This window comes from Notolepis coatsorum, assembly GCF_963971535.1.
Source record: "Notolepis coatsorum genome assembly, chromosome: 17".
NCBI lineage: Eukaryota > Metazoa > Chordata > Actinopteri > Aulopiformes > Paralepididae > Notolepis > Notolepis coatsorum.
Genome location: NC_140181.1, coordinates 24,649,095 through 24,676,382, shown reverse-complemented (window position 1 = coordinate 24,676,382; position 27,288 = coordinate 24,649,095). Strand labels below are relative to the sequence as shown.

Sequence of the window (27,288 nt, the reverse complement as noted above, 5' to 3'; positions counted from 1 at the left end):
TATGCCAATTCCCAATCCCCTTCCTGGTCGCTGCGCACTTACCCCCCACAGTCGGTCTGGGAGAGTGGAGGCTATCACATGCTTCCTCCGACACACGTCTAGCCAATCAACCGCTTCTTTTCACCTGGCAGCGCGGACTCTCACTGAGAGGGTGTAACGTGTGGAAGGATCACACTACCCCCCTTAGATCCTATCCGCGCTGAGCAGGCACCCCGACCGAACTGTAGGAGTCGCTGTTTACAACGACCCGGACCCACCCCGCCAGCTTTCCAACCCTCTAATACTGCCAATTGTATTAGTGTGAACGGCCAGCCAAGCTGGTGACAACGCCGGAGCTGTGAGCTGGATTCGAACAGGCGAATCCAGCGTCTCCGGTGTTGGTGACGAACGCAATCTCCGCTACGCCACCTGACCTCCTCACTATTTTGTTTCTTGAATTACTATGAACTGGAGCCTGTTCACAGGTAACGAGGCCTACCACCTGTTTCAAAATGCAGGAGGACCGTGGTTCTGTTTTGGAAATAGGTGCCTGCAATGGATTGTGATGTGGATTTAAAAAAAAATGGTTTTGTGACCCTGTTTGCTCAGAACCCGGCCAGAACTCTGACCACATGACTCGGTAAGTGAGCTAATAGCTTTGTGTCCACTACACTACTGACAATAATTTCATACCACTTAATGTCCAAACATCTGAACTATCCCTTTAAGTGGCAAGATAATGAAGCTAGAGTGGAACTGAAGAGACGCAACACCTGCAGGGGTGACAGTGGCTCGGGAGGTAGAGCAATCGTCTGGTAATCTGGAGGTTCCTGGTTGTCACTGGACTCGTCGCGCCGGCCAGCACTTATCACCTAGACTTTGCATAATAATAGGATACCTGTAACTGAGGGGTTACAAAACCCTGACTGTATTAAAGATTGTGATATATTAAACCACTACTAGTTATGTACTTTAATTACTGGCCATACAGTACATGAATATATATGGTGAACACCCACACAAGAATACGGCATTGACACATAAATTATATTGGAGAGTTATTTATTATTATTAAGCAACGTTAGGTTACAGATTGAGAATTAGGCTCGCGCTTGTATGGCGAAGAACATACGTAAAGTCAGTCAAGAGCATAAGTCAATGAGAATAGTAGGAATACTATGATGGGTCTAAGCTGACGCCACCTGTGGTATAGCAATTACATGGGCCACACCGGTACCAACAGGAGACACTGGGTTCCCTCCGGGGTGTAAGGCCGGGAGGGGTAGAGGAATGTTCGGGTACACAGTCTGAGTCAACGAGGAATAAAGAGGCTCCAGATACAGGAGCCGGTGCATGTACTCCCTTGATCAGCAGACAAAAGCAATAGTTGTAATCCAATATGCTCGATAGCATTGACGACAGCTAGCCAGCCCCTTCCACGAGGCGGGCCCGAGTGGTGATCCTCACGAGGTTAAATCCCAAACGACAGTGGAATCAACGGTGCTCTTCTCCGGTGGTCACGGTCCCAAAGCAATATAATCCAACCAGAAATGGTTCTGCATTCGCCGGTGTAGATTCTCCTGTGTACATATCCAACGGTTCTCGCCTAGGACTCCTCGGGTGTGGGCACGGATTTAGGCCGCACAGCCTGGATAAGTGCACTAGCTAAAGACACGACGAACCGATGGTAATGCTGGTCACGGAAGAACTGTAGCCGCACGATACACAATAAATGATCGACTATTACTTCACATTAGATTAAGTCGAACTCAACGTTACTGTGTTAAACTCTGACACTTTAACATTCTATTCGCACGCGGTTCTCAATGCTCTATTTAGATGCAAGGTTGCTCACTTCACTGCACATTGACTCGTGGTGAAGGCTTGGACATTGAACTTGAACTACTGCTGTTTACACCTGCGCCGTATTTATACGTAAGGTGAATATCTAGTCCCAACCTCAGTTCTTGTCTCGTATTACTACGCAGACTCTGGGCATGTACTGACATGCCCGGAGTTGCCTTTGAACTTGCCGTTGGGGGCTTGGTCGTTGGCGCCTGGGGCCGCTGTCCAATAGGAGAGCGAATATTACTCTGGTCTGTACGCAGGTAAAGGGATATTCCGTGTATATATACAAATAATATACAAGGTATATCAAACGATACATATATATATTCAGTTTAATCTGGCCCTTCACAACAATACCGATAGCATAACAACGAGAAGAGCCAAACCAAAATACAAGCCCTGTACCAATTGGTGGGGGGTTGCTTGATCTGTGGTCCCGACTGGAAGGATGAGACATTAAGTTGTGCTTCAGTCTCTGAAGGAAACTGTCCTTCTGTAAACTAACTCTAAGTTACATTGTTAATTTAGTTTGTATTTACTTTTCTAGTTTAAGTTAATTCAATTCAATTCAATTCAAAGAAATTGTAACTACAATTACATTTAAAACATTTATGCATAATAATCATCTGTTCTGTGCGCAACCGAGGGAACATGTATGCGCGTGCATGTGGCGTTTGGGCAGTTCCCATATTACGACTGCACCACTGAGCAAGACACTTAACCCCTAATTGCTCCTGATGTGCAGGTTGGCACCTTGCATGGTTGCCTCCGCCGTTAAGTGTGTTCAAAGTAAATTTCTACCCATGTACTTTTCTGAGAGTATACTTACAAAGTGTTTTCATGCACCAATTCAAAGCACATGTTTAGTGTGAGTTGCAGAGTTACAAAATACAAAGTCCACACCAAAGGGAGTTATTTTCTCAAACATAAAACACTGCTCTGAACTGCCTGAAACCCCCCGTTTGTAGTCCAGCCCTTTCTTCCTGAAATATCTCGTTTGTAGTCCAACCTTTTCTTCCTGAAACACCTCATTGTAGTCCAACCTTTTCTTCCTGAAACTCCTCATTGTAGTCCAGCCCTTTCTTCCTGAACCGCCTCGTTTGTAGTCCAGCCCTTTCTTCCTGAAACGCCTTGTTTGTAGCCCAGCCTTTACTTCCTGAAACGCCTCGTTTGTAGTCCAGCCCTTTCTTCCTGAAACGCCTCGTTTGTAGTCCAGCCCTTTCTTCCTGAACCGCCTCGTTTGTAGTCCAGCCCTTTCTTCCTGAAACGCCTTGTTTGTAGCCCAGCCTTTACTTCCTGAAACGCCTCGTTTGTAGTCCAGCCCTTTCTTCCTGAAACGCCTCGTTTGTAGTCCAGCCCTTTCTTCCTGAAACGCCTCATTTGTAGTCCAGCCCTTTCTTCCTGAAACGCCTCATTTGTAGTCCAGCCCTTTCTTCCTGAAACGCCTTGTTTGTAGCCCAGCCTTTACTTCCTGAAATGCCTCGTTTATAGCCCAGCCTTTACTTCCTGAAATGCCTCGTTTGTAACCCAGCCTTTTCTTCCTGAAACGCCTTGTTTGTAGTCCAGCCTTTTCTTCCATTACTGCTCTGTCTATGCCACTATGTACACACATTGCATCGTGATCCTTGACTTCTGTGTCTCCATTTTTCAAGATGGCATTTCACTTGTAAATGTCCTCTTTTTCCACCTAAACAGTTAATTCATCATGATCTGCAACACCTAGTTTGACCTGAATCTTGTGAGCCAGGCCCCTCCTCCACGTGAGCATGCTCAGGCGTGGGAAGCAGCAGCTCATTTGCATTTAAAGAGACAGGAGCCAAAATATTTCAGGGTGAGTGAGCCTGAGGTGCTGCACACACAGCCTGTATAGCTGTGTAACTAAATAAAACAAAATACCACAATAATGAAAATATTCAACTGGGAAATGGGCATTAATATACTGTAAGTGTAATCTAAGTACACTTAAAACAATTACAGAAAACGGAGATGTTTACAAAACCTTGTACAGTTGTACTTGTTGTCTTAATAGTGTACTATTTTGGTAAGCAAAAGTAACCAAAAACACATAAAAATCAAATGACCACGTCCGGTAATGACCAGTCCTGAACTGACCAATCACGCTGATGGCAAAAATTATTGATCACCGTTGTAGCCAACGAGCATCCGCTCCAAAAGAGATCCCACACGGGCGGGTGAGAATGGGGGAGGGTGACACAAGAAGACAAAGAAGTCCATTGTTTTGACTTGTGCGTCTGAATGACTGGCAGCGGACGGCCATTTTGGATAATCACGCTGTATTTTTACCGGTACACACATTACCAGAACTTTTTTTAAATTTTTTATATAATATTTGGACATGTACTACATAAGACTTCAGGCTATGGAACCGCAGTGTTTTCCAGCTCCTACCTCTATGCTGGAACTTAAAAACAGGCATCTGGCAACCACTAAACAGAAATGTGAGTATACATATACACAACTTTTACTTCAGTGTGTTCAAACCTCTGTTTCTGTAATACATTAGCCCTCAAAGTGATGTTTATAAAGTATAAAGCTAAGCTTTGCAAAAAAACTTAAATAAATTATGTCAAACTAAATAAACACTGCCTCTCCAAACACCAGAGTTTGAACATTAGATATGAGGCTCTAGCCGTGCAGTATATCTGAAATTATAAAACAGGTAGCTCAAATCAAGCAATCTGGTTCATAACCGTGGTATAATAACCACGGCTATGACGTCTTAAATCCTTTGAACAAGTCACCACCACTGGGAAACAGCTAGACAACTAGTTTGTTAGTAAAGTTGCTAGCTGATCCGTATCCGCTTCCATTAATTTGTGCTAAGCTAGGCTAGCATGCAGAGGAAATTGGTATCCATCCTCTTGTCTGACTCTGAAGAAGACAGACAAACATTGTTCCTTTAAACATTCCAGTAAACAGCGTCATTGTGCTCTTACTTTGGACTGTGCCCCAACAGCAGACGCAGAGAGGGCATGTCTCCCTTGGCAGAGGCGTAATGAACAGGAAGGGCCCCAGTGTCCGTGTGGCCCCCAGGGTCTGCCTCCCCACTCTTCAGCAGCCAATCGGTGATCTCGTGGTGACTGAAGCGAGACGCGAGGTGAAGAATGGTAGCTCCGGAGTTGTCTCTGTCCTGTGATGGAGAGAAAGAAAGAACAATGGAAAAATCACTTCCAGTGTCAAACAGTGTCTAACAGTGTCTAATAGTGTCTAATAATATGTAACAGTATCTAACAGAACAAATGTCACACACACACACACACTCATTTTAGGACAGTATCACAGTATAATATAATATATATATTACATATATAACATATTATTTGTTTTTCGTATAATAATAATTAAAAGAAAATGCTTAAGGAGCAAGACTCTGGAATGGTAACAACTTATTCCCGGGGGGTTAACTATGAGGATTCTACTGGGCTCTTCCATTAGTATTCTGTAGTCTGTATATTATGATGAATTGAAGTGTTATTGGTCATTGAACTGTCAGCTTGTAGGATATAATCTTTACTCACACATGTGCTCCTAAATAATTGTTCTGGTTCACACACACATCTATTTTAGTAGCAAATGTGAGTGAAATGCTTGCACTGTCGAGTCCTGGGACTCCTGGCTTTAGGCAGAATCACTAATATACAACATGCACGCACGCACACACACACACACACACACACACACACACACACACACACACACACACACACACACACACACACACACACACACACACACACACACACACACACACACACACACACACACACACACACACACACACACACACACACACACACACACACACACACACACACACACACACACACACACACAAGGGGGAGGGGGAGGAAATGGCTTATAGCAGACCTAATAGAATATGTTGGCTAATCAAGTGAAATATTAATGATCAACTATCCAGTTTGTGTTTATAGTGTAACGTTTGGCTACTCAAATCTGGCCTTTCACCCTCACTGGACAAACAACAATTTGCTTACCATGAGAACAAGAGCACAGAGGATGCCATCTGCTCAGTGCTACACTCTGCCCTCTCCCACCTGGATGAGAGCAACACCCATGTGAGAAGAATGCTGTTCATCGACTTCAGCTCAGCATTCAACACCATCATTCCCTCCAAACTCATACTAGACTTCCTAACTAACAGACTCCAGTTTGTTAGGATAGACAATCTCACCTCCTCCACCCTCACCCTGAACACCGGCGTCCCGCAAGGCTGTGTGTGGAGGAGCCCCCTTCTCTACTCCCACTACTTCACCCACGACTGCACTCCTGTACATGGCACCAACACCATTATCAAGTTTACAGGCGACACAACAGTGGTGGTGTCTCTCCAGGGTCAAATTCCTGGTCAAGAAGGCTCACCGGCGTCTCTTCCTGAAGAGACTGAGGAAAGCCCACCTGTCTCCTCAGATTCTGGTGAAATTTTACAGGTGCCCCATGGAAAGAATCCCCACTAACTGGCTGCATCACAGTCTGGACTCTGGTACAGGAACTGCACTGCCTCAGACTGGAAAAGCACTGCAGAGGGTGGTGGAAAATCGGCCAACGCATCACCGGTACATCACTCCCTGTAATTGAGTCTATTCATCACAAGCAGTGTCTGAGGAAGGCACGCAGCATCGTCAAGGACACCTCTCATCGCAGACGGTTTGCCCGGCTCCTCCCCTCTGGCACTACAGGAACCTCTGCTCCAAGTCAAGCAGATTCAGGAATAGCATCTTTCCCTCAGCTGTTATTTCCCTGAACGCTACCCCCCCCCCCTTCCTTTTTACATATCTGTAGATACTATATGTATATCTGTACATTACCTAATCTTACTACGTAGTTACACTGCTGGCCAGTATGACTTACTAGTACCATCGTGTCCTTATACCTGTATCACTGTACATAACAATACTACAACACTGTATGCATCTGATTAGCACTATCACTCAGTGGTACTAATTCATTCATTCATAGAGTTAGTTGTAGTCTTCATTCATAGTTAGTCGTAGTCTTCATTCATAGAGCTAGTTGTAGTCTTCATTCATAGAGCTAGTTGTAGTCTTCATTCATAGAGTTAGTCGTAGTCTTCATTCATAGAGCTAGTTGTAGTCTTCATTCATAGAGCTAGTTGTAGTCTTCATTCATAGAGCTAGTTGTAGTCTTCATTCATAGAGCTAGTTGTAGTCTTCATTCATAGAGCTAGTTGTAGTCTTCATTCATAGAGCTAGTTGTAGTCTTCATTCATAGAGCTAGTTGTAGTCTTCATTCATAGAGCTAGTTGTAGTCTTCATTCATAGAGCTAGTTGTAGTCTTCATTCATAGAGCTAGTTGTAGTCTTCATTCATAGAGCTAGTTGTAGTCTTCATTCATAGAGCTAGTTGTAGTCTTCATTCATAGAGCTAGTTGTAGTCTTCATTCATTAAATTATGAACCATTTATATGTTTAACCAGTTTATAAACCTGTTTTGACATGTAATTAAATAATGTTTTCTAGAAACTGTGTGGTAAAATGTATTATGCAGGATTATAATGTGAAAAGAGCAGATTGTGGCGGCACCCCTGGATATTATTACAGCACACCAGCAGGGGAAATGAATGGGACACGAGGTCCTCACTGAAAAATCTGGTCATTTGAGTCATTGACAAAACTGTCATATGTTGGTATCAACATATGTGTAAAGGCACAACATATTCCAGTTAACGGTATATTTTTTTAATGATTCGTTACGGCGCAATCAATACTTCCATGCGTTCGGGACCTCCATGTTTTGGGGGTATTCATCAGAAAAATCGGATCCGGGATTCGGCTCCCATCAGTCGGGCAAGAACTGTGGGTTTTCAGCCTCTCTCCTCTCTCCTGGAGCTTAAGGGGGAGCCGCGCTCGGCCAATCAGAGAAACGCGGAAGGCGCTCGGCCAATCAGAGAAACGCGGAAGAGCATGTTGGTTGCCGAAAGTGTTCATGCAGCCCGGACTGCCCCCCCCTCCCCAAGGACTTTGGACTACTTAAAATAGACTCCCCCTTCCACCTGATGGACATATATCACCTGTACTACTATTATTTATTATTCATATACACATAGAACTGCTCCACATGGATTTTAATATATCATGCTTTAAGTACTGTATTTTTAATGTAGTTGGTGTTTTTTTATATAGTGGTCTTTTTACTGTAGTTTTAACAAAGCTGGTGTTTTTTATAGTGGTGAGTGTCTATGTATTGTGACTGTATGTTTGTATTTTAATCACTGCACAAATGAAGTTCCGAAAGGAAAATAAAGTAATTTGGAGTTTGAAGTTGAAGAAGTATGGACCCATGGCCGTAGCCAGCTATGAGGTCACCGAGGTCCGGACCGCCTATTGTTTAATAACAGCGCAGCAGTGCTGCTTTTGCTTCCGCGTTTTCCCTGATTGGCTGCGCCATGCCCCGCGGCAGGCGCGGCAACCGCAGAGCGGAGCGGCAGAGCGGCAGAGCGAGCGGAGCGGCAGAGCTTGCGGAATTATGTAACCGTCCTAATCGGCCATGATTTTCATTCGGCGCTTCAGCTCACCTGGCAGAGCAGCGGTCCTGCGATCCTGCGGTCCGTTGTTGACGAGTTCGAATCCCATCAAAATTTTTTTTTTTAACATGATTTTTTTTTTAACGTGTATTCTTTCGCCGGTTAAGGTTAGGCATGGTTAAGGTTAAGGTTAAGGTTAGGCATTGTTTCGGAGTTGGTTAAGGTTAGAACGGTTAAGTTTAGGCGCTGTTAAGGAGCTGGTTATGGTTAGAGTTTGTCTTAGAGAATGGCAATATTCTTTCTATGGTTAAGGTTAGGCATGGTTAAGGTTAAGGTTAAGGTTAGGCATTGTTTCGGAGTTGGTTAAGGTTAGAACGGTTAAGTTTAGGCGCTGTTAAGGAGCTGGTTAAGGTTAGAGTTTGTCTTAGAGACAGCCTATTTCCGCACTGCCGCTCTCCCGCGTTGCCGCGGTCACATGGTCAAATTGTCACATTCTTGCACTGCTGCGCTGTTAAAAAGCAACACGCGTCCGGACCTCGGTAACTATTTGTAACTATTAAAAAAAATAAAAATAAAAAATTATATAATTTTTTTTATAAAAAAATTATATATATATATTTTTTTGGTCAACGACCGGCCCACTACTAGGCTGAGACATCGGCCCATTGGTACTGACTGACACTGGGCTGGCCCAATCACATCTCTTACTAAGCACCCCCCCCGCCAGTCGTGCAGGTATATGACTGAGAGGGGGGCTGGTACATGACTGAGATGGGGCTGGTACATGACTGAGAGGGGGCTGTGGTACATGACTGAGAGGGGGCTGGTACATGACTGGTACATGACTGAGAGGGGGCTGTGGTACATGACTGAGAGGGGGCTGTGGTATATGACTGAGAGGGGGCTGTGGTACATGACTGAGAGGGGGCTGGCTGGTACATGACTGAGAGGGGGCTGGTACATGACTGAGAGAGGGCTGGTACATGACTGAGAGGGGGCTGGTATACATGACTGAGAGGGGGGCTGGTATACATGACTGAGAGGGGGCTGTGGTACATGACTGAGATGGGGCTATGGTACATGACTGAGATGGGGCTGTGGTACATGACTGAGAGGAGGCTGGTACATGACTGAGAGGGGGCTGGTACATGACTGAGAGGGGGCTGGTACATGACTGAGAGGGGGCTGGTACATGACTGAGAGGGGGCTGGTACATGACTCAGATGGGGCTGTGGTACATGACTGAGAGGGGGCTGGTAGATGACAGAGGGGGCTGGTATACATGACTGAGAGAGGGCTGGTACATGACTGAGAGGGGCTGGCTGGTACATGACTGAGAGGGGCTGGTACATGACTGAGAGGGGGCTGGTACCATGTATTGTGCATCATTGTAGGTCAAACCATTAAAAAGTTAATTTCCACGGCAGCCATTTTGGATTTTGGTCTCTCACAAATTTCCCCCGCCTTTTTAAAAAATCCATTGAGAAACGAAGTGTCACAGATGACCCAACTACTAGGTCCATATCGTATCATCATAATATTATTTTTTAAATCATTAGGATAAGGGTTCCCTTGATAAAGATGCATGAAAAGGCTGTATAATATACAACACCAGTAGCTCAACTGCAAAAACTGCTTTTTTATTTGATTAGATTTATTTGGAAATTAAAAACACATCATAAAAACAAATGATCTTGACCAATTTGTATTCCTGAGGATATCACCTAAAAGCATTCATTAACAAGCATTAACAAATTTTTCCTCAACTGCAAAAATGTATGCCTACTTATGTATTAGCCTACAGGGAAAAACACATTCACAACAGGCAGCAAAGTTTGTTTTCAGCCAAGTATGGTAATAAGGTAACTATTAGGATATATATGGTATGGATTACTTACTCTTAATAACTTATTACTATCTGTGGTAGCTCTAGTCTCCACCTACACAAATTGTTTTTGTGCTGTCCATTGATCATGCACCTTCACGTGGTAGGCACATAGGTCAAACTCCCCAAACAAACACACCATTGATTTAATTGCCATATAATATGAATATAAAACAAGAAGGTGATCTATTAACTGTGTAAACCTTATGCAATATTCATCATTGATATTTGAATACTTGAAATCTGTATGAACTGAGTAGTTAGTATCAAATGAAATAAGATGGAACTGCTCCATGCATTCATTGAATAAACAACTATTTTCTCATTACCAGTATGGTATTGTTTAAATTGTACAGCTTTTTGCACATCTTTGTCAGGGGATTCCAACAATGCTGGACCTGAATGTACCAGTTAATTGTAATCATCTCTCTCCTTATGTCTAGTCAAGCCAGGTTGTGGAGGAGAGAGACAGGGATGAACAGGCTATAGACTACGTTGCCCATCCTGAGCCTGCTATGATGCAGGTGTTTTTACATCACCACCCAAAACAAGATTCAGCCAAGAGCGAGTGAGTACACTGGTCCACTTGTCCATGGCACTTACTACCCAGCTTTGTAATGGGTTGGGGGGGGGGAATAGTACAGTAGGTACGCATATTTAAGGGGACCGTAAGGATGGTGTACTGGTGGGTGGTGTCCGACCGATTATAGTGGGCCGGTCTGGGCCAAAAAAATAAATGGACCTCCCTAATTTCTAAACCCTGGCTACGGCCCTGTATGGACCTCAGGCAATGTATTCCCAGTGTCAGAAATATTGTGTCTGTTACTATGCTTGAATAGATTGTAATGAACCAAAGGAGATTTTTTTTTTAAATCTTTGACGGTGAATAAAAACATTAACCAGACGTGAAATATTGCCACTGAGCTCATTCAGCACCTTCTTGAGATCAAGTGTACTAATAATCGAAGCAAATGAATAAATGGCAGATGATTTACAGGGTTTTTTGTAGATATAGTACTGAATTTTGCCAACCGGACACATGCAATTTGAAATATGAATATAGAATATAGAATATCAGGCCTATAAATGACCTTATTATGGCCAAGTCATACATCTATGGATATTTCCAATGGCAGAGTTAAATCTGGATTTAGTGCCACCAGGCGCAAAGACCGTGAATGAAATATACTGTAACAGTTACTTTTGTATAATGTCCATAGCTCCGCCATTTTTCACCAGATTGCGATGCCTTTTTTTGTTCACAGAAGGGTAAAGAAACAATATACGTTGTATTCTATGGCAATAACGTTCAGGTTTGTTCGACCCGTGAGATATAATCACGAAAATAACGTAAATATTTTTGCATTGAATATTTCAGCAGCTTTGACAGCGGCTGGTGTGAGCTGGGTAGTGTAGTTTTATGAAATGTCGGCGTCCATCGAAAGCCCTGGGACTCCTCTTTCTTAGGGTTGATTGATTGATTGATTGAAAACTTTATTAACAGATTGCAGAATGGGTACAATACAGTACAGCTCAATACACACAATTGTTAAGGGGATGCAGACCAGAGAAAGACTTTCGTCTTGTTTACATCAGGGTCCCCCATTTTCAATTCATCAGGACATATATGACATACATGACATACAGATAGTCAGTACTGCTACATCTATACATTTATGACATACCAGATTTGCAAATACAGTACTGTGACTGTGATACAGAAGGAGTCAAGAAAAGGGAGTATATACATTTGACGTAGAAACTGTACATTGGAGGAGGTTGGGTGGGGGGGGTTGGGTACGTTGGGATATTGACAACCATACTGGGTAATTTACATTGGAGGTGGCTGGGGGGGGGGGGGGGGGGGCACACTGTATAAACAAGCAAAACTGTACATTGAGGGGGGGGGGGGGAGACACTGTACAAACAAACAAAATTGTACATTGGACTATTGACAAAACCATACTAGGTAAATGACTGTACATTGGAGGGGGTTGGGTTAGGATATTTACAGGGGCCAGTGTTGAATTGCAGTCTCCCGTAGGTGTCCCTTGAGAGAGGTTTTGAAAGTGGGTAGTGATCCACATTCCTTTACAGCTTTGGGTAGGGCGTTCCACATTGATGTGGCATAATTGCGAAACGTGTTTAGTCCCTTATTTGAGCCGAATCTGGGTTTAACATGATTTGTGGAGCTCCCTCTGGTGTTGTGATCGTGGTATTCACTGACCTTTGGGAAGTATTTTGACATGTACATGGGTACCTTGGTCGTGTAGTGTATCTTGTAGACCAGGCCCATTGCAAGTTGCTGTACTCTGTCGTCTACTCTAAGCCATCCTAGGTTGTCAAAGTGGGCAGGGGTGAGGTGGGTTCTAGGAGTAAGGTCAAGCAGTAGTCTGACCAGTTTGTTTTGAGATGTTTGTAATTTTGTTTTTAGCGCCTTTGAGGTGCTTTGGTACCATGAGGTGCAAGCATAGTCGTAGTACCCCTGAATGAGTGCTCCTGCCAGAGTCTTCAGGGTATTCTTGTTTACCAGAGAGGAGATCCGGTACAAGAATCGAGTTCGTTGGTTGACTTTTTTTATTACATTGGATGCCATTTTGTCACAGGAGAGATTAGCCTCTAGGATGGAACCCAGGTAGGTAATTTCATCTTTCCTTGTTACAATATTGTCACCCACTGTAACTGAGAAGCCGTCGGTCTTGCTGAGTTTGTTATTTGAACCGAAGAGAATGGACTCTGTTTTGCCCATGTGTAATGATAGTTTGTTATCAGCGAGCCATATGCAGATTCTGCCTAGTTCCGAGCTGAGGGTTTTTTCAACCTGTAACTTGTTCTTGTCAGAGACCAGCAGGGCTGAGTCGTCCGCAAACAGGAACAAGTTGCAGTCACAAGCTGACGACATGTCATTTGCATAAATTAGGAACAGTAGCGGTCCTAGTATGCTTCCTTGTGGAACACCACAGCTCACTGTGAGGGGGGGGGGATAGGGTACCGTTTACCTCCACCATCTGTTCCCTCCCCTCAAGGTAGGATTGCATCCAGCTCACTGATAGACTACCAAAACCAATTGCTTTTAGCTTGTCAATCAGAATGGAGTGATTGACCGTGTCAAAGGCCTTTTGTAGGTCCAGCATGACCATGCCGCAGTATTTGCCTGCGTCCACCTCTTGTTTGAGTTCAAGTTCAAGTTCAAGTTCTTTAATAGTTGTCATACAGAAGTACAGAATACTTTCATACAAAATGCTTCTTACTGTTACGCTCCAGAGACTGTGCTAGACAAGATAGTATCAAATAACATAATAACATAATATAGCATGAATTTAGAAGAAGAAAATGAGGTCACAGTGTTCGGTATAGACTTATGTACAATGTTCTGAGTTACCATATAATATACAATACACAATACTATGCAGTGTACTAATGTACAGTACTATCTAGTGCAAAGCAGAAATGGGATGAGGTACAATTTTAGGTACAATTTACAGTAAGGTGTACGAGTTGTAGTGCAATCCTTCATCCATAAATATAAAGTGTGGGGAGTGGGTGCTACAGTGTGTTTGTTTAAAGTGGGTGTGTGCTATAAGTGTGTGGAGTGGGTGCTACAGTGTGTTTGTTTAAAGTGAGTGTGTGCGTGTGGATGTGTGTGCTATGTGCGTTTGGTGGTTGTTGTTGTGTAGTGTTCATTCATTGTTCGTTTAGCAGCCTGATGGCCTGGGGATAGAAGCTTCTTCTGAGTCTTTCTGTGCTCGCCTTGAGACTCCTGTATCGCTTGCCTGACGGCAGCAGTTCAAAGAGGCAGTTGTTCGGGTGACTGGAGTCCCCAATGATTCTCTTAGCCTTGCCCTTGCAACGCTTGTAGTAAATGTTCTGGAGGGTGGGGAGCCCCCCTCCAATTGTGCGTTCGGCTGAACGTGTCACTCTTTGTAGTCTGCTTTGGTCTTGTGCAGTGCTATTCCCAAACCAGGAGGTGATGTTGCCGGTCAAGATGCTCTCTATTGTACATGAGTAGAAGTTCTTAAGGATCTTCTGGCTGACTTGGAACTTCCTTAGGCGCCTGAGGAAGTAGAGGCGTTGTCGTGCCTTCTTCACAACACTGTTAATGTGTGTGGTCCATGTCAAGTCCTCGGATATGTAGGCTCCGAGGTACTTAAAGCTGTTGACTCTCTCAACCGGTGCCCCGTCGATGCTGAGGGGGCTGTAGTCCTTGACCCCCGACCTCCTGAAGTCCACAATCATCTCCTTTGTTTTGCTGACGTTCAGGGAGAGGCTGTTTTCCTGGCACCATCCCGCCAGGACCTTGACCTCTTCCAGGTAGGCCCTCTCGTCGTTGGCAGAGATCAGGCCCACCACCACTGTGTCGTCAGCAAATTTGACGATTGTATTGCTACTCCGCTGAGCCACACAGTCGTGTGTGTACAGGGAGTAGAGGAGGGGACTCAGAACACAGCCCTGGGGGGCCCCTATGTTGAGGGTGATGGATGAGGAGGTGCAGTTGCCTGCTCTCACCACCTGGGGTCTGCCAGTCAGGAAGTCCAAGACCCACTGGCAGAGGTCATAGCCCAAGCCCAGGTCCCTGAGCTTGGCTATGAGGTTATGTGGTCATTCAAATAGAGAAGGCATGTGTCAGTGGAGTGGGATGTTCTGAAGCCAGATTGGAATTCGTAGATTAGATTTTTTTCCGCTAGGTACTTTTCGACCTGTTCGTAGACTATTTTTTCCATGACTTTCGAGATGGAGGTGAGAATAGAAACAGGGCGGTAGTTGCCTGGGTCTAATTTGCTGCCCTTTTTGTGCAGAGGGGTCACCCTCGAAATTTTGAAGTCCTTGGGGACGTGTCCCTGTTTTATGGAGAGGTTTATTATGTGTGTGATGATTGGGGTGATGGCGGCTGCTGAGTCTCTGAGGAATTTGGAGGGGATGTTGTCATGGCCAGTGGCCTTGTTAGGTTGGAGGGCGCTCAGTTTGTTGAGTACCTCATCTGTTGTTACCATTTCCAGCTTGAAGTCGTCCTTGCGGACCCCTAGGTTTTTGTAGTAAGCTACTATGTGTTCTACCCCATAAAGCCCTGAGTGGGAGGGTAGTTTGTTTACCAGTATTGTGGCTATGTTTGTGAAGAAAATGTTTAAGTAATTGGCTACATCCAGCTTGTCTGTGATGAGCGTGTTGTCCGTTTTTATGTTTATGTTTGAGAATCTGGTTTTAAGTTTTTTACTGCATCCTAGTTGATTATTGAGTAATTTCCAAAGTTCACATGGTTTGTTTTTGTTTTCCTCAGTTTTGGGCTACAACAATTTCATGACGCCGTCATTTCCTCATGTCTAAATAATCCGGTTTTCGATGCAATGCACTGAGATTTTTATAAACTCATATTTCGCTAATAACACTTAACCTCTTAACGGGACGCGTGCACATCGCGGCACTTTGCGCAAATGTTTCTGCTCCGCGCTGCGTTTCTCCCGATCATTCATTATATTGGTGGAAAGTTTCATTTGCCGCCTTTCGATCATCACCACACTCAACCTATTGCGTGCTCCGCGTCTCGAGTTACAAGACGAAATATCCGGCGAGCGTCATTTGACAAGCCGTTCCGACGAGTGACCACGTCCGGTTGTAAACGGTCCTGAACTGACCAGTTCTGTATCGTTAGTGGCTTAGCTTGGCATCACACTGCACTCTCGCGTACGTGCACGCGTACTGAATAAACCACAAATGTACCTCTAATACCAGTATTAGTCTGACCACACCCCTCATCAGCTTACCTTCATAAGCAGGTGTGTGGTCACCTGCTCTCCTCCTTCTCGCTTTCACCACAAGGAAGAAGTGCCTCGGTAGATCCCCACACTTGACACCATGATGGAAGAAATTGGATTAGGAACAGCTTGGGAAACAAGGATACGTTGACATCATATCTTTATTTTCTCTCTCACTATTTTCGAGAAAATACGGCGATATTGTCTTCGTACTGGAGTGTCTAGAAGATGATGATCATTCTAAAAACCCTCCACCGGTTTTCGTATTGGGAGCACGCCGCTGCATGCTTCTCAACTGCAGTTCCTTGCTGTGTTTGTTGGGGTGAAACCTGTCAGGCCACAGCTGAACTGTCGGACATGCCGCTGTTGTGAGAAGCGGTGCGTTCCAGGTTGGGTGAGTAGTGTTTGCTGGCGGGCTCCACTTGTCTGTTAGTGCTATGGGGGCTACTTGACAAAGTTTATGGAAACCGGCCCCAGGCTAGGGTCCTTTGTTTAGCCGCCTAGGCGACAGAAGGCCTTGGTCTGGAGACCATTATAGTTTTAACTAGTGGGCCGCGACCATTGACACTGGTGATCCCTGTGTGTTCTGGACGAGTGGATTCTCTCTGTCACCGTGTTAAGGCCCCATCTTTCATATCCAAATAAGAGTATTCCTTCACGAGGGGATATGTGCATGTAATGTGCGATAGCGGCAGATTCATGTTCAAAGTCAGCTATACAGGCCAGTTGGTACTGTGCTGATTCCGCCGGATGTGGTAAAGTCACCGTTGTGAAGCGGTGTTGACGTCTTGTTTTCTCTTTTCTCTTAAAAAGTGAGGAGAGGTTCAGAACGGCGGCCTGTCTGGGTGAGTGTTATGTCATTGTTTACATGTTCATAGCTTACGGTTAGCCAGTCAGCTGTTAACTGCTGCGTTAGCCTGCTGGATCGCTGCATGGCCTGCTTGAGGCCTACTATTAGCCAGTCAGCTGTTAGCTGCGGTGCTAGCATGTCGTGGTCGCTAGGTAACGTTAGCTTGCTGCTATGGCCATGGCTGGCGCGGGGTAGCTTAGCTTCTCGCGCGCCGCCGGGAGCTCGCTTCTGATCGCCGTTGGCTTGATGCTATTCTGTTGAACGTGCTTTGATTTTAACATGTTTTACACTCTTGACCGCGACGTCATCCTTGACAGGGGATGTTTCGTCGACCCTGCCCTGAGCCTGGACGGGGATTGCGTCAACTAAGAGGACTGTAGCGACTGGTTGGAGCGGCGACGCTGCCCGGATCGAACAACACAGGACGGCTGTGTTCTACGGTGTCTTGTGACTGCACTTCGCTGATCTGCGTTCCGGGTAGGAACGGGGTTGACCAGACCTCATAACACGTCTTCTGGTTTTACTTTGCTAAATGTATTGTGAATAACGGTGTTTTTTCCCAAAACGTGTGTTGTTGCAATGCATTTAGGATACGTTGCGGGTTATGTGTGAGCTGTTTTTGTCACTGGCAGTTAGCTTCTCCGTGCAGATCGTGATGTATTGATCTGGTTGTTGTGTGAGAAACATCATGGTGTTTATGTGTACCGTGTACTCACTACTAAGGCAACTAACCTATGAAGCTATGCTTGGTGACAAGTGAGTAAAAGAATGTTCTTTCTCAGACTGTAATGACAATGAACAGTGTGTTCACACATTAACAGGTTTTCCTGTTTTAACTGGCCGTATTGAGGGTAAAATAGGAGGATTGTGTTTTCCCCCCCGGTTCCCTGGGGACTTTATCACCTCCTATCAGACATGTTGTGCATTAATTGTGTCTTTTGTGTGGTAGGGATACGATGTAACTCTTAGCTTGATTGCTGAGGTTGTGCTAAATCTGCTGGAGAAACTTATTTCCTAAAGGGAAATTGGTTTGGTTGCTGTCATGTGTGCTTAGCAAGGCCTGTGGTCGATACTAATCGAGAATGATGTATTCTCTCATTGTGAAAAAAACGGCGTTCCTCTGTTGAGTGTTTTTGCCATTTTTTGTAGGTGATGATGGGTTGTGTGTGTCATGTGACCTACAACTGGGTTGTACTGGCCACAGAAGCACATGTGTATGTTGGACCGGGGTTCTTAGAGCCCTCTCTATTCTGTGTTTTTCCTTAGTAGAAATCAGATAGCAGGTTAGCTCATGCGCTGTGTGGAGCTGTGAAACGCTTCATAGAGCTGACTATGACTGTGTCATATTCTCTTTTTGTCGTTACGTCGTATCATGGGTGTGGGGTCGTAAAGGGGTGAACTGGTAACCTTTCCTCTCCCCATTGTTCTGTCGGTCAGGGGTACACCCCCTGTCCTTCAAGGTTCCCGTCACGTGGCGGTTCGGCACGTTACGGGGGGGGGGGGGGGGGGGGGGGAGGGAGTTCCTGGTCCCACGGCCTGGTATATTGGGCGTGTGCACCGCAGGAATTCCCCCGCCATAGAGTACGTCACCGTGCGCGTCTCTGTTGGTAGGACTTCCGTGTGCTGTTCAGGTCCATGTGATGGATCTGTTTTCAGGGGGGGTGGTCAGGGCTCCTCCTCACCAAGCGCCTATTCAGGCCTTCTGTGAGTTCGGACTCCTTCTTCCATGTGAGGAAGCCTCCATCAGAGTACAGAGCCTTCCTCCTCAGATTGTCAAAGTGAGTGGACCCTCTAGAAGGGTCCTTTTCTATTGTATGTATATTCGATTCAATTCGTTTATTGAGTGTGTATGGGTTCAGTGCCTCTTCCCCGGAGGCCCTAAAACCAGTTTTTTACATGGCTCAAGGTGCAATATATTCTTTTCAATCTGTACAGCTCGCGTGGGAAGTCTCTCTGGGGATCCCCGTCTCTTTCCTATGGGAGGGTGGTGGGATGTAAAAATGTGAACATTTTTTACCCCGGCTGTGTAGACTGGGATACATACTGTTGATGCTTCCTTCTTTCTATTCCAGAAGTGTTGGAGTTAGGGAGTGTCACACCCCTCTTGTCGTTCCCCTGGGCGCCTTGGGGATTCAATGACAGGTCTAAATAGCCTGTTCATTGATGGGGGTGTGTCCCGACGCACGTATAGTGCTAGCTCGCTGTAAACAGGCGATTGACTGGCACGCCTTGGTTGCTTGTGGTTGAAACAGCGTTTTTATAAAGCAACTGAGATGGGGGTTTTTCCTCTTCCGACGACCACATCCCATGACCTGGGTGGGTTGTCGACGGATTCTCGTTCATGTCTGGGGGATGATGACGGGATGGATCTGAACATATGTAGTGGGGTCTCACGCCCTTGGGGTGGGCCACCAGGCGCGGTGCGTCTGGGTGGTGCCTTCTTTTCATGTTAAGATCAACACGCATATCTGCCCTTCTCCTGGAGTAGGCATGTCGGCGTGGTTAGGGCACGGGACTGGTTCTGGTCACGCTGGTCCAGATCAGTTGAACCCGTTGTCCGCCGGGGATGCAGATCTGCTGTTCTGGTACCCTGAGGGACTTGGGCTTTTTTCAGGGGAAAAAATGCCAGGTCGGTCTGGGTGTCACAGGGTTAAGCGCTATGGAGACCCTGGTTGGGTATGTTTTTACTCAGCACTGTCGTCATGGCTTACAGCCATGCCATTCTGTACGCGCTCGATCTCGTCGGATCTCGGCCGCTACACAGGTTGGTCCTGGTTAGTACTTGGTTGGGAGACCGCCGGGGAATACCGGGTACGGTGTGCTTAGGGGCTGGTTCTCCATTATTTTTCGCTCCTCTCTCACGCATGGCGAAGAGGGGCCTGTGGGGGTGGTTTTTTGACCTCCTCTGGTGACCCTGTGCTTCCCGTACCGCCAGGCCCGGTCCGAAGTGATGTTTGCGACCCGTAGGCCTGGGTTAACCCTTTTTGGAAACTGAAACGCTTGTACTGCGGTATAGCCGGTGTATACCCGCAGGTGTGTTTTGGAGTTTTTTCTTGAGGGGTTATAGGAACAACCACCGCATTGGGTAACACCGAGGTGGTTGATTCCCTGGTGTGTTGGAGCAGTGTCAACTCCCGGGTTCACCGTTTGAGGGTGCCCCTGCACGTTCATGACGTCTGCCAATCGTGTCAGCCTTCTCTGCCTCGACCCCTCTGGGTGGGGGTTGTTAAATGGAGGCTTGGTCATGCAACACCGCCAGCTTACGCTCCTTCCGCCGGGGCGGCTGTGTTCAGCTGTCCCCTCTGGCGCCTGTCTCGTCCGCAGTCTCCAGGCTAGGGTTAACAGCCTGTTGCCTGGTTTTTCCCCGGTGCGCTGCCTGCTTCCGTTGGTTAACCTTTTTTGTGTGCTTACGGCCATGCTGACTGCCTGTTCTGCAGGGTCAGTGTGCCAGGCGGTGTACTATTGGGGGGACGGGGCCCGCTCGGTTTACGGCCATACCGACCTGAACACGCCCGATCTCGTCCGATCTCGGAAGCTAAGCAGGTTCTGGCCTGGTTAGTACTTGGGATACCGCCTGGGATTACCAGGTGCAGTAACTGGGGGGCCTTTGTCCGAATACGCTGGCGATGTGGGGGGCGGGGCACTACGTGCCCACCTGGTGGGGTCTTGATGCTGGCATCATGGACTTCTCCGGGCCCCCATTCCAGGGAGTCCAGTCCTTTTGGTGGGTCTGGGTCTTCCTTCGCGCTCCGCTGCTACGGCCTTGCCACGGGGTTGGGTTTGCCCTTGACCCCGTGATTCTGGGGGCAGTAACGAGGTTGTTCCTCCGTTCGTTCCCGGGTGGCATGCGGGTTGTGCGTGTGTGTAGTCGTGGGGTCAAGCCACGGTCTGCTCACCCTGTGCGTTAAGTTGCTTGAGTGCCTCTTCGCACGGTCGGGTCCGTCGCCTTCCCGTGAAGCCTCTAATAGGGGGGATACCCTCCATTAGGGGGGGTCGGGGGGGCTCGGCCCTCCCTGTTCTGATGGTTTTGGGGGGCTGTCAGCGGGGTGTATTTGTCAGCCAAGTGGCTCCGCTTGGCCTCCCTTGTGCAGTGTGATGCCAAGCTAAGCCACTAACGATACAGAACGTTAGGTTATGACTATAACCAAGTTCTGTTAGTTAGGGGCGATGCTTGGCATCAGACGGCCGCTGCAGCCCTTGTCCTCACCTTGTGGTGAAAGCTTGGGAAGGAGGAGAGCAGGTGACCACACACCTGCTTATGAAGGTAAGCTGATGAGGGGTGTGGTCAGACTAATACTGGTATTAGAGGTACATTTGTGGTTTATTCAGTACGCGTGCACGTACGCGAGATAGTGCAGTGTGATGCCAAGCATCGCCCCTAACTAACAGAACTTGGTTATAGTCATAACCTAACGTTATTGACCACCTTTGTAGCCAAGGAGCGTCTGCTCCGAAAGCTATCCCAGACGAGCGCTGATTGCAACAAGAAGGGGGCAGAAGAAGACGAACAAGTTCTTTGTTTTGACTTGCTCTAGTCTGAATGAATGGAAGTGGACGGCCATTTTGGATAATCACGCTGAATTATTGCAGTACACACATTACTCCTTTTCTGTGGGATTTTTATAAACTTTGGACTGCATGACTATAGGACTTCAGGCTATGGAACTGTTATGTTTTCCAGTTCCTACCTCTCAGCTGGAACCCAAAAACAGGCATCTGGCAAGAAGTCAACACAAAAGTAAGGAGCAAATATTTTATTTCAGTGTGTTCAAACCTCTGTTTCTCTAATACATTAGCACTCAAACTGATGTTTGTGTGTAGAGATGCTGCTAAGTAAATTTTATGTATTGAACAATTTGGTGTGAAACTTTTTTTTTTATTAGATAAAACATATATACACATTTTTATTCAATATAGAAAGAATTGTATGGTTTAAAATACATCTGGAGTGGATATTTAATATAAATGCATCCAGAGCTGGCCCAACGCATAAGTGAATGAAGTGTCTGCTTCGGGCCCCTGTAGCCACCAGAGGACCCCCAAGAGTAGGGATGGCACGATACCACTTTTTCATGTCTGATACAGATATCACAGCCTTGAGTATCGGCCGATACCGATACCGATACCGATCCTACCCCCACCCCCCCCCCCCGTCTTAAAGGTCCCCCATCTTATAAATGGCATTTTCCAGTGGTTTGCATTGTTTTCTAGCAATGTGGGGTTGTACCAACACTGACTAGATGTGAAATCTCTACCCAGTTCCGACAACCCCCCCCCCCCCCCCTCCAACTGAAACAAGCCATTCTGATTTGACTCGCTCACTGACGTGAATAGGTGCTGATCTGCCACCGCCCGCCCACAATCAACTGTGATAGGTTTATATGAGCAGCGAGTGGAAATAATGCAGAACTCTCGCTCTCTCTCTCGTATCTGCTAGTGCAGGTGGGTGACTGTCACTCAAAGCGGAAGGGCAGAAAGTGGTGCTCAACAGTACTTGATTAAAAATACAAAACAATGACATTTATTGAAAAATAACTTACAGATGTGTTCCATAGACTCACAGTAAAATTGCCCAAAAAGTGATTTAATTTACTTTACATCGGACCATTAAAAAAACCTAGCCATCTATAAAACATCATGCTAAGGGACGGCCGGGTAGCGCAGCGTATTAAGCGTCTGTCTACCACCACAGAGACAGTGGGATCGAATCCAGCTGTGGTGCTTCCGGGTTGGCCGACCATCCATACTAACACAATTGGCAGTGTTAGCAGGTGGGAAACCTGGCGAGGGTGGGTCCTGGTCGTTGTAAACAGCGACTCCTACAGTTCGGTCGGGGCACCTGCACAGCAAGGGAAGGATCTGGGAGAGGTATTGTGACGTTCCACACGTTACACTCTCCCAGTGAGAGTCCGCGCTGCCAGGTGAAAAGAAGCGGTGGGCTGGGTACACATGTGTCGGAGGAAGCGTGTGATAGTCTCCGCCCTCCCAGACCGACGGTAGGGGGTAGAGTGCGCAACGACCAGGAGGGGGATTGGGAATTGGCATAACGACTAACATTGGGAGGGGAGCAAAACGAAAAAAGAAGGGGGGGAAAAGATAATAAAAAAAAAAGAAAAAAAACATCATGCTAAAACTGTGAAACAAATCCTACTCCCCTAAAAGAATAAATACATAGCATACATTACTCAATTATGCAATAGTGCTGCTGCTTTTTATTTTGTTAAAATCTTTTAGTTAATAAGATAGTGATTTCATGACGGCTTCCTGTCCTCACCCCCGTTTTCCAGTGCAATGCGCAGAGATTTTAAAATCATTGGTAAACAAATGTAGTGCTGAAAATATACACTTTGACTGCTATGCTGTTTTGATAGGGTTATGGTCTTTACTTTTGGCTACATTTAAAAAATAAACACAACATTGTACTTATTTGGGATAGCCGTGTCAGAGATAAAATTCCGGTTTGGCAACATGAAGCGAGGTTAAGCGTCGGAAACCTACATTTTCAACAACATAAAAGGGCTGGTCGTCCTGCACAATAAATCCGGTTATTTTCTCTGTTAAGAGTTATCAGCTTTGCTTCGTTACCGTCTGCAGGGAGTTTCTCTGTTAGTTATCAGCTTTGCTTCGTTACCGTCTGCAGGGAGTTTCTCTGTTAGAGTTATCAGCTTTGCTTCGTCTGCAGGAGTTTCTCTGTTAGAGTTATCAGCTTTGCTTCGTCTGCAGGAGTTTCTCTGTTAGAGTTATCAGCTTTGCTTCGTTACCGTCTGCAGGGAGTTTCTCTGTTAGAGTTATCAGCTTTGCTTCGTTACCGTCTGCAGGGAGTTTCTCTGTTAGTTATCAGCTTTGCTTCGTCTGCAGGAGTTTCTCTGTTAGAGTTATCAGCTTTGCTTCGTCTGCAGGAGTTTCTCTGTTAGAGTTTTCAGCTTTGCTTCGTCTGCAGGAGTTTCTCTGTTAGAGTTTTCAGCTTTGCTTCGTCTGCAGGGAGTTTCTCTGTTAGAGTTTTCAGCTTTGCTTCGTCTGCAGGGAGTTTCTCTGTTAGAGTTATCAGCTTTGCTTCGTCTGCAGGGAGTTTCTCTGTTAGTTATCAGCTTTGCTTCGTCTGCAGGGAGTTTCTCTGTTAGTTATCAGCTTTGCTTCGTCTGCAAGAGTTTCTCTGTTAGTTATCAGCTTTGCTTCGTCTGCAGGGAGTTTCTCTGTTAGAGTTATCAGCTTTGCTTCGTCTGCAGGAGTTTCTCTGCAGAGTTATCAGCTTTGCTTCGTCTGCAGGGAGTTTCTCTGTTAGAGTTAGCAGCTTTGCTTTGTTTGTTTCCCGCGCTTCTGAATAGTTTCCAGCAACGTTGCGGCAAAACCGTTCCTCTTGGCATTCGTTGCACGTATAAACTCGGCATACCCCGTTTCCATGATGAATCGTGTTTAATTAAGTCCGTGGTGTTGAAGTTTCCAGTGTTGCTGCCACCCCTAGAAATACTTCCGTTGCAGATATTACACTCGGCTGTATCGTGTTATTCCACAAGTATAAACGTGAGTCCTCTGTATTTGTAAGTATCTTTATTGTTAGCCATTAGCTCCGTAGCTCCACCATTATCCGCTCCTAGTCTACTCTGCCCTGCGTACCTGTCCGTGACCCCAGTACCGTGGTCTGTACTCTGTCGTATTAGCGTGCATACATTAACACAACACCACAGGCTGTTTTGCCTTGTTCTTCTTTGAGCTTAAAATAACTCCACACAGCTGACATGACCGCGGCGCTCACGTTTAGCTAACGCTAACGTTGTTGTCGCGCTACTACAGTTTACGTGATGGCACGCTTTACACCATGTATCGGATCAGAAAATACTTCCTGTTTTTCCGATATCCGATCCTGTGAATTTGACCAGTATCGGACCAATATCGATACCGAGTATCGGAGCCATCCCTACCCATAAAGGCTTGGGCCGGGTCTGAATGCATTTCAATTCTTGATTAATAGGACTTGTAGAGGGAGAATTAGCTTTTGTCATTTCCCACGTCGAGTTATTATCACTGAAAGCAGACATGTTACACCTGCTCTAAACCTCATGTTTACATATTACATACAAAGTCAGTTTTTACATCAGAAGATTTGGTCAATCAATACAATTCTGGGACTGAGGACAATTCCGTAATGAAACACATTAAAATGTTTGTGAAAGTGCTATGCTTTTTGTTTACACTTGAATTCATGAATGTGCCTTTAATTTCTTATATATAACAAAAGGCTCAATGAAAGAGATTGTAAGCCAACACAGACCAGCCGTCGGGTTAATCCAGATTGCACTGCTAGCCTAGTGGTAATGGAGAAGTTTTACAAATGTCAGCCAATTGGCTAATCAGTTGGTTGAAGAGAGGTATGCTTTGTTGTGACTCTATGGTCCATCGGTCCCTTAAGCCTTGAACGTGATGGGGGTGATAAGTGATTGAAATAGCTCTTATTACCACCATTGTTTCTAATTTGGAATCACAGAGGTCAAATTCCCATCTAGTCCGCTATATTCATATTCTGCTACAGAATGTTTAAAGGTCCACTCAGTAAGATACTCCATCATTTGAAAGAGAGCAGTAAAGGTGTATATTTTCAGCACTACGTTTGTTTACCAATGATTGTAAGTGTTATTAGTGAAATATGAGTTTATAGAAATCTCAGCACAGGTGCGGCTGGGTAGCGCAGCGGACTAAGCGTCTGCCTACCACCGCAGAGACACTGGTATCGAATCCAGCTGTCAGCGGTGCCTCCGGCTTGGTCGGTCGCCATACTAACACAATTGGCAGTGTTAGCGGGTGGGAAGCCGGTGGGGTGTGTATCCTGGTCGTTGTAAACAGCGACTCCTACAGGTCGGTCAGGGCGCCTGCTCAGCGAGGAAGGGATCTGGGTGAGGTAGTGTGATCCTCCCATGCGTTACACTCACCCAATGAGAGTCCTCGCTGTCAGGTGAAAAGAAGTGGCTGGCTGCCTCCACATGTATCGGAGGAGAGATGTGATAGGCTTCAACCCTCCCTAGACTGGCAAGTGGGGGGCAAATGCGTGCAACAACCAGGAAGGGAGGGAAGGGAATTGGCATAAAGACTAAATTGGGATGGGAGAAAAAAAACTGAAAAAAGGGGGGAGAAAAAGTAGGTAAAAAAAAAAAAAATCTCAGCGCATCGAGTCGGAAAAAGGCGAGGATTGACACGAGGATTTGGCGCAACCTAACTTGAGTGTAGTCTTTTGAGAGAAGAGACCCAGGGCTTTCGATGAGCTTTTCGAATTTAAAAAAATTACACTTCCCAGCTCACGCCAGCCCCCGTCAATCATCTGACTTCTTTTTCAGTAATCTTTTTCTTTTTCTTTTCGGGATCATATCGCACGGGTGGAACAAACCTGAACGTTATTGCCATAAATTATAACACAGTTCGTTTCTCTACCTTTCTGTAAACGGCGTTGCAATCTGATGAAAAATGGCAGAGAAATTTACATTGTAAAAAAACTGTACTTTTATTCACGGTTTTTGCTGCACGCCTGGTGATACTAAATCCAGATTTAACTCTGCCATTGGAATGGGGAGATTTGGCCTGATCCATAGATGTGCGACGTGGCCATAATAAGGTAATTTATAGGCCTGATAATTCTATATTCTATAATCCATATTTCAAAATTGCATGTGTCCGGATGGCAGAATCAGTACTGTATCTACAAAACCTTCTGTTTAATCATCATCCCTTTATTAATTTGCTTAGACTTTTTGTACACGTGATCTCAAGAAGGTTTTGAATGAGCTCAGTGGTTTTTTCATGTCTGGTCAATTTTAGCATGGTGTTATTAAATTTCAAGATCCTCCTCATCACCTACAAAGCCTTTCACTCCCTTGCCCCCCGGTACCTAGCTGACCTCCTCGATCCCTACATCCCGCCTCGGAGGCTGCGGTCCTCTGACTCCGGTCTCCTCTCCATCCCCACCACCAACATGCGGACTGTTGGTCCCAGAGCCCACCCTCTGGAACTCACTCCCTCCATCCGTAGTGCCTACATCCCTGCACTCCTTCAAATCCCAACTCAAAACCCACCTCTACACCAAATTTGTAAATGACTGCCTGATTTCTTTCTCTTTCTTTCTTTCTTTCTCTCTTTCTTTCTTTCTTTCTTTCTTTTTCTTTCTTTCCTTTTGATTATTATTTTGTTGTTACGTTGTTCCCTGTTCCCCTCCCTTAGCTGCCCCTCCTGTTAAGCGCCTTGGGTCTCCTGAAAGGCGCTACATGAATTTAAGATATTATTATTATTATTATTCACCGTCAAAGATGATTATTTATTTCTTATTTTTAATTTTTTTTTACTGTTTTTATGTAATTGTACATTTCTTACTGTTTTTATGTATCCGCTTTTTATGTATTTGTACATTTCTTACTGTTTTTATGTGTCCTGTTTTTATGTCTGGGGACAACGGATGGAAATTAGCATCGTGC

General features: G+C 45.7%; 1 protein-coding gene across 1 annotated transcript in view; it reads right to left on the bottom strand.

The window, feature by feature from the left end:
* The window catches only part of espn (espin), a gene marked incomplete at both ends in the record, with an annotated part of 215,492 nt that overhangs the window by 155,594 nt on the left and 32,610 nt on the right, over positions 1-27,288 (bottom strand). Inside the window, one exon of the mRNA XM_084333047.1 lies at positions 4,785-4,978. Within this exon, the coding sequence (XP_084189173.1) occupies positions 4,785-4,978 (194 nt within the window). The remainder of the gene's footprint in view (positions 1-4,784; positions 4,979-27,288) is intronic.